The sequence below is a fragment of the Parus major genome, unplaced genomic scaffold (genome assembly GCF_001522545.3).
Source record: "Parus major isolate Abel unplaced genomic scaffold, Parus_major1.1 Scaffold454, whole genome shotgun sequence".
Classification (NCBI taxonomy): Eukaryota; Metazoa; Chordata; class Aves; order Passeriformes; family Paridae; genus Parus; species Parus major.
Window position 1 is genome coordinate 18,836 of NW_015379356.1, and position 8,382 is coordinate 27,217.

At 47.4% G+C, this 8,382-nt stretch overlaps 1 protein-coding gene and 1 long non-coding RNA gene across 2 annotated transcripts; both read left to right on the top strand.

Moving 5' to 3' along the window:
• Positions 1 to 6: 6 nt before the first annotated feature.
• LOC107199140 (zinc finger protein 239-like) lies at positions 7 to 4,078 on the top strand. Its single transcript, XM_015616478.2, has 3 exons — positions 7 to 40; positions 1,412 to 1,490; positions 1,677 to 4,078. The coding sequence occupies exons 2-3, from the start codon at positions 1,439 to 1,441 to the stop codon at positions 2,765 to 2,767; spliced, it is 1,143 nt and encodes a 380-aa protein (XP_015471964.1). The 5' UTR covers positions 7 to 40; positions 1,412 to 1,438; the 3' UTR covers positions 2,768 to 4,078.
• A 45-nt stretch (positions 4,079 to 4,123) lies between these two features.
• LOC117243801 lies at positions 4,124 to 8,132 on the top strand. The gene is made up of 2 exons (XR_004495710.1): positions 4,124 to 4,341; positions 7,341 to 8,132. It is a non-coding gene; the product is annotated as an uncharacterized LOC117243801 (long non-coding RNA).
• The last annotated feature ends 250 nt before the right edge of the window (positions 8,133 to 8,382 follow it).

Here is an 8,382-nt window from a genome sequence, read left to right on the forward strand (position 1 = left end):
GCACTTGGAGAGCACTTCTGCGTCCGAGCCGTGGCTGCAGGTCCTCGGGGCGAATGTATACGGCTCGGGAGCACTTGGGGAGAACCTGGGGAGCTGTAACCGGGCTCTTCAGGGCGGGGGACACGGCAGGAGGTTTGGGCGCGGAACCGTGTTCTGGGATGATGGGAGATGAATTCCCAGCAGTGGCTGGAAGGGGCATCTGTGGGGTCGGGAGCATTCAGGGATCCAGGGACGCTTTGGGGGGTCCTGAACGGGCGCTGAGGGGGCACTCAGGGATCCTGGAGGGTTTGGGGGAGACTTATGGGACATATAGGGGGCGATCCCAGGGTTCTGGGGAGCTCAGGGCATATTCCCAGTTCCTGACAACCTGGTCTCAATTGCCCCCTGCAGGCTCCTACTCACTGCCAGGACGATCCCAGTATCATCCCAGTATGATGTCAGTATACAGCCAGTGCAATCTCAGCCAGTGCCAGGATCATCCCAGTACAAACCAGTCCCTGCCAGTGCTGCCACTCCTGGGATCCCCCAGCCCTCTCTGTGTTCCCCGTCTTGCATCTCCCCAGAGGAGCCCCAAGGGCTGACAGTCCCCAGCCAGGGTCCCCAGCCAGCCCCAGGTTGGATCTGCAGCCCCCAATTTTCCCAGTTTCTCTCTCCTTTTCCCCGGGTCGGGTTCCCCCCGTCCCCAGCGGGTGGGAGCAGTGGAGAGCCCCGTGCTGCCCATCCCGACCTGTCCTGGCTCCATCCCCGCTCCTGCCGTGGGCTGTGAGGGTTTTGGGAACGGGGCACCGAGGGTGTCACTGCTCCTGGGGGAGGAGGAAGAGGGATAGAAGAGGAGCAGGAGGAAGAGGAGGGACAAATGAGGATCAGGGAAAGGAGAAGGAACTGCAAGGTCAAGCACTCCCTGAATTCATAGTCCCCCACCTGTGGGATCATCACCCACCATCCCACAGGTGATCGGGGAGCGGGAGCTTTGCCCGGATATCCTGGGGGGATCCCTGGGTTAGGTTTATTTTGGGGAGGGATGTTTGGAGAATGTGGAACTCCAAAGCTGAGCGGAAAATCCTACTTGGGGGGACACTGGGGGCTCCCACCATCCCTAAGTGGGGAGATGGAAACAGGAGGAACTTTTCGGATTCCTGGCACTCCCAGCAGCCTGGGGAGAGCAGGGACTGAGCAGACAGGTGATCCCCAGTACAAGTGTGACCCCCAGCAGCTGGGACAGGGGGGAACCCTTGAACCCCAAACAGGAGAGACTAGAGATGGGGAACTCCTGGGAGGCATTTTCAGGGCTGAATCTTGGTGTTTTTTGGAGGTTTTATGGACCCCAGATGTCCGGTGACTTGTAGAGATGAGCTTGGACAGAGGGACCTGCAAACTCAATGTCCTCATTCCTTGTATTTCCCCAAACCAGTATTTCCCATTCCCAAACCTTGGCTGGATGGAGAGGAAGACTGCGAGGAAGAAGAAGATGCCTCGGGACACCCAGGCAGGTGAGGAGGAAGTCAGTGCCCCTTTCCCCCTCTCTCCTGCTCCATCTCCCAGCCCAGCCTGGCCCCCAACTGCAGGACAACCCCGCTGCCGACGCCGTTCTGCCGGGGACGCACTGGGGGGATCTCCTTCCCCTTCCCTCTGTCACGCAAGCAAATCCCATCCTCTTCTTGTCCTTCCTCCCCCAGACAAGGAGCTGAGGATGGAGACCAGGGAGGAAAAATCCCTGGGGCAGAACCTTGTGGAAGAGGCTGATTTGAGCAGCTCCACAGCGCAAGAATCCAATGGGGAGGAAAAGCCCCAGAGATCCCACAGGAGGAGGGGCTCCAAACCCATCCCAGGGTGCTCTGAGGAGGAAAGACCCACCCTGTGCCAGGAAGGTGACCAGAGATCCAGCCAGGGCTCTGAGCTGGTGGTCCATGAGCAGCTTCACAAAGGGCAGAAGCGCTACAAGTGCTTGGTGTGTGGGAAGAGCTTCAGCCAGAGCAACAACCTGATCAGTCACCAGATGATCCACACTGGGGAATGGCCCTACAAGTGTGGGGAATGTGGGAAGGGCTTCAGCTTTAACTCCAAACTCATCATCCACCAGCGCAGCCACTCTGGGGAGAGACCCTACGAGTGTCCTGAGTGTGGGAAGAGGTTTCGGATCAGCTCCAGTCTCCTCGTGCACCAGAGGATTCACACAGAGGAGAGGCCCTTCCGCTGCCCCGACTGTGGGGAGGGCTTCAAGCACAACTCCACCCTCACCATTCACCGGCGCATCCACACTGGGGAGAGGCCCTTCAAGTGTGGCGAATGTGGGAAGAGCTTCAGCCGGAGGTCCCACCTGATCCGCCACCAGAGGACCCACTCCGGGGAATGTCCCTATGAATGTGAGGAATGTGGGAAGAGCTTCAGCCGGAGGTCCCAGCTGACCATCCATCAGATGATCCACACTGGGGAGAGGCCCTACGAGTGTTCAGAATGTGGGAAGAGGTTTCAGACCAGCTTCCAATTCCTCAGGCACCAGCAGATTCACACGGATGAGAGGCCCTTCCGCTGCCCTGACTGTGGGGAGCGCTTCAGGCAAAACTCCCACCTCATCACCCACCAGCGCATCCACACTGGGGAGAGGCCCTACAAGTGTGAGGAATGTGGGAAGGGGTTCAGCCAGAGCTCCAGCCTCAGTACCCACAAACGCATCCACACCGGGGAGAGGCCCTATGAGTGTCCCCAGTGTGGGAAGAACTTCTCAGACAGCTCTCAGTTGACCAGACACAAACGGAGGCACCACTAAGGGAAGCCCTGCGAGTGCTCCAAGTGCAGGAAGAGCTTCGTGCGCTGCCCCAACTCCATCCCCCATCAGAGGACCCACATTGGGCAGAGCCCTGATAGCCCATGTTCCCTGTGATCTGTGTTGGGAAGACACTGGGCTGGTGGTCATTTTGGTTTGGTTCTAATTATCTTTAGATTCATCTTCATCCCTTCAAAACAGACTAAATTGGGGTAAAAATCAACAAATTAATGGCATCTAATTAATCAATGGCATCTAAAGCCTCACATTTTACTAGTGTTTCAAGAGAATCTGGGAATCAGGGAGCTACTTGAGAGTATTTGGGGGTTGTGGGATATTTGGTGTAGTTGTCTCCATTTCTTGGCACTCAAAGAGATGAGTGGCTTCAATCTGTCACCTCAAGACCTCTCAGTGCCTCTGAATGATACTCAGTCCCACCCCAAAATTATTCAATTCCACCCCCCCTCCAGCTATGATGCCCTTAGTTTTAGCTTTCATATTTTTCATATTCTGCACTGCCTAGGTTTGTGGTTTTGAACTTCATATTAATTGTTAGTGTCAGAAAAAATTAATCCACGAACACCAGAGGTTTATATCCAAAAAGGAGACAGAGGAGTGCTTTCAATTTATTCAAATAAAGGGAGAGGCCATGGGGAATTCCCCTGGGATCTCTCTAATTTTTGGAGGGCGCAGCCACCCTTTTATCCTAATTCCTGGCCATACATCCCTTCTCCCTTTCCCCATAGGCTGAGGGATTTGAGAGGTACAGACTTCCTGGTACGCATGATACCTGAGATGCCATCCCCCCTCCCCCCAGTGCATAATCTCCTTCTTAGTTCTTAGCCCTTGTGGAATTTTATGGTGTTTCCCCAGTCTCTTTCATCTTTCAGTTGAATCCATCCCATTGTTTCTGTTATCTCTCAGTGATAGTTTCATTTTATCAGCAGACTCACAGCTTCTTTGTAAAGACAAGTGTCACTCTGATAGTATAAGGTTTTAAAATCTTAGAAAATTCGGGGACTTAGAAAGAAAGTTAGGTTTGGCGAGCCCGGGAAAAGTAGGCCCTGGGAAATGTTAGGCCTTGTACTTGCTAAAGATCAGGTCAAACTGCACCTGTGTAATCAGTAGATGATCATGATACAATTGTTAAATGTGATTAGATATAATTATTGTTTAAAGAGCATGAGGAATAATGTTAAGGGGTTGAGGGGGATCACAAGAAATCCATGCTTGGGTAAAAACAATGCATACAATAGAACAATGTAAGTTTAATAATTAATATGTAAGTTGTATAACGATAGAGTATAAAAACATGTTCAACTCAAAACCAAGATGGGTCAGATTTGGGTATGTGTACCCCTGACACCCAGAGCTCTTCAATAAAACACCTTCATTTAATCATTCTGTGATTATGTGTGTTCCTGAACACTAACACTTTGGTGACCCCAGATGGGACCTTGTGAGTGCTGCTGAGTGAACTCGCAACCCGATCACGCTCCAGCCAGCACCGAGGGATTCTCAGGGACCCTATCAGCTGCGACCGTCTCTGCTGCTCACAACATCCTTAGGAGAGAAAGGTAAGGTACTTTACTTTGGTTTGGGTGCCTGCCAGTAAGACACAGTGAAAGCTGCGCATGGTTGGGCTAAGGGAATTCCCATTGGTATTGCCCAGGCGCCGTCTGTCAGACGACTGCAAAAGCGTTGCAGGTTCAGCATTTGTGGTGTATTGTTGTTGTAACATGGAGAAGATTACAAGGGTTTGGGGCAGCAATGCTCCCATACCAGGTACTTCTCCTTTGGGGTGTTTATTAGCACATTGGAAACAAGGTAACTTTGGGGAAGAATTACATAAGACTAAGTTAATTTCAGTGAGATCTCCTCACAGAAAAAGACCCCAGTGACCCCGTCTCGTCTGTTGGTAGCTATAACCCCCTCTTCTCTCTCTTTACTTTGTTTTCTTTATCTCTCCCTCTCTCTCCCTCTCCTCTCTCGCATAACCCTCGTTGTCACTAAAATAAAGGTACATTATTGTTGTTGTGATTTAAACTGAAATTCCTTGTGTCCTTTTTGCACTCTGAGATCAAACAAACCTCTCACAACTCCCACTCACGTTAGCGAATCATGACATTTAAACTGGAGTCATGGACAGGATTTCTGACAGACAGAAGGGAAGGGGCTGCAGGTTTGTGGTGCAGTCTGTATTAGGGGAAGGATATTTTGCTCCAGCTGCACCTAGCCTGACACTCCCAAAAGAGTGAGCGGTGTCTGGAAAGCAAGGGGGGCAACTTGAATTTCCCTCAAACTGCACACGCTGAGGTGAAAAGCACCCCACACTCACTTGAGGGTTCTGTCTGCAGAATTTTGCAAAAGATCTCTTAGTGCAAAAGGACGGGACTGTTTTTGTTGTTGTTGTGTGTATGAATTTTGACTGCTTGGTGTAGCAAAGAGACAACCAGAATTTTAAACTGAAGGAGTGCCTCCCAAGCAGATTTGTTCTTTTTACCCATACAGGGAAGCAAAACTTTGTGTGTGTGTGTATAATTTAAGTTGATACGTCCCTGTAGTGGTTTATCCCTTTGTAAAAATGACTAAAAACGGCAGTGCAGAAGTTAAAGCTGCATTTTATGCTCTGTTACCAAAACACAATACCAGACTTCCGGGAGGGAAAGGTTCGTGCTTAATAATTGGTTTAATTTGGAAAATGTCATTGATAGACTATGTTTTTTTTACAACATGAAATAGAATTTAAACGGGGCAAAAATAAAACTATGCTCAGTGTTGGGAGCTTGTCTTACAGCAGCTATAGAAACTCACTTGAAGTGAAGAAGTGAGGAAAGAACTATAATAGACTCCCTCCAAAACCTAGTTAAAATTTTTGCAAAAACAATTGGATGAAGAAAGGAGTAAGATCAATCTGTTGTGAGTAGCCCTCCATGATAAAAATTCAAAAAATGCTGACTTGCTAAAGGAAAGAAGAGAGGGAAACTCCTCTCATTAATCAAATTTACCCTCAAAAGGAGCTAACTTGGATAAAATTGTGGGGAACACTGGCATCCAATTTGAAACCTCTAATTAAAACAGAATATAATTATATCAATAATGAAAAGGATCTTGATCTGCATATAACCACTGAAAATAAAGAAAAATAAAAAAACATAGAATAAAAAAAAAGAAAAAAAGGAGTATGGGTGTCTCCCTCACGACTCAGAGACAGAATACGTATTTGAGTGTCTCACTGGAGGTGATCAAATTCGATTGAGAGAACGGGAATCCAGTGGGCAGTGGGGACATGGAATCTTCTTAACAGCAGGAGACAGACGTAACCCATGGTCCCTAAATCAGCACGCAGCTCATTTGGCAGAGGGGCTTAATCCCTTGGAAATGGGGGACCCTATAGCTATAGTTGGTACCCCCAACCAACTACTGGAAAACATTCACAAAGCTGCCTGCTTGCAAATGATACACAAAAGAAAATTAATTTCTGGTTATGAACCACCAGTGTTGTTACCTGTGAAAACTGAAATTATGACCTCTTTAATTCAAGGCCTTCCAGAATCACTTAAACCTACAGCAATTTTTCTCAAAAAAAAAACAAACAAAAACAAACAAACAAAAACATAGCAGATGTAACCCCCTGTGGATAGACTAGACAGATTTCTTGGAAATCCGACTGATCGACCTGGTTCCACTGATCTTGGGTTTACTCTCTTCACCACCCCCTCTCAGCTGACAGGTTCACAACTGCGTTCTCCTGCTAAGAACCATAAAATCTGGACATGGAGTAAAGTTATTAAAGAGCTAATTAATAACTGTAGAAATTATGAAACTGTAAAAATCCCAGGAGAAAAATCAGAGAAAGCAAAGGGTGTTAGATACATTGGTTCTCTTAATGAAAACCCAGAAACAAGAAAACAAATCTCTAACCACCAGTACTGGCGGTCACTAAGGATAAAGAAGAGGGTCCCCAGAAACATAAAGGGTGGCTTATCACTTAAAAGTTGAATAAAGAAGTTTCTAATTAACACTTTCCCAAGTTCATTGTATCGAATGCCCCACTGTATAACCCAGCACACCTCCACAGGCTCTGGCCTGTGAGCCAAAGCAGTCTCCTTCTCAGCTTCTGGGAGTGGAGCCCAAACAACTTTAGAATCAGGGAAACTGGTAACTCTGCCTCTCATGGGTGAGCAGAGAGGTGGGTTAGTTGATCATATTTAAAATAACAAAACTGGAGACATACTGATTTTAGCAATGGTGGGTCCTAAATGCGCACCTATTAATTCTGTAGTTAATACTAGAGCCCAAAATTCTGTATTGACCAATACCAACTGGTACAGGATTTGAGAGCAATAAATGGAATAACTAAAGATATTTACCCAGTGGTAGCTAATCCTTGCACATTGTTAACATTCATAAAAGAGAAATAGAAATGGTTTACTGTAATTGATTTAAAATATGCCTTTTTCTGCATACCCCTTGACACATATATATGATAAAAATATATGAGATTAATATTTGAGGCAAATATATGAGATAACATAGTTAATGTATCTCAATTTTTCTGCATACCTTTGATAAGGAAAGTCGGAAACTGCTTGCCTTTGAGTGGGAAAATCCAGAAAATGGAAGGAAAACTCAGCTCACCTGAACACGACTCCCACAAGGAACCAAAACAGCCCAACCCTATTTGGAAGCCAGCTGGCTAAGGAGCTGGAGATTTGGATCGAAAACGGGCAAGTACGGAGAGAACAATACCTGCTGTTACAGTGTGTTGATGATATACTGACAGCTACAGAAGAGAAAACAACCTGCATAAAGGTAACAATTGAAATTTTAAATCAGCTGGGAATGGGAGGATATAAGGTGTATAAAGAAAAAGGCACAAATTGCCCAACAAACTGTGATTTACCTGAGATGTGAAATCTCACAAAGGCAACGTAAACTGGGTACTAATCATATTCAAGCTATTTGTGCTATTTCAGAACCCCAGAACCTGCATGAGCTACAAGTTTCCTTGGGATGACAGGGTGGTGCCTCCTGTGGATCATGGACTATGGACTAATTGTAAAATCCCTGTATGAAGCCCATAAGACACAGCTGTTTACCTGGAGCAAACCACAGAAGGAGACCTTCCTCAAACTGAAGGAGGCATTGACAACTGCTCCGGCATTAGGATTGCCTGATTTATCCAAAGATATTCAGCTGTTTGGCGATGAAAGACCACACCTAGCACTGGGAGTGCTGACCCAACCTTTGGGAAGCTGGAAAAGGCTGGTAGGCTGCTTCTCCAAACAACTTGACAACGAGAGTGCTGGATGGCCTTCATGCCTGTGGGCAGTTGCAGCCACCGTGATGCTGATACAAGAGGCTAGGAAAGTCACGATGGGTAGAGACATAGATGTCTCTGTGCCACATATCGTGACCACTGTTTTAGAACAAAAGCGGGCCATTGGCTGTCTCCAAGCCAGATGATGAAATTCCAGGTAATCCTGACTGAGCAGGATGATGTCACACCAAAGACAACTAACCTTTTAAATCCAGCTTTGTTCCTAGGTACCACAACTGAAGAAGGCCCATTGGAACATGATTGTGTGGAAGTGATAGAACACACCTGTTCAGCT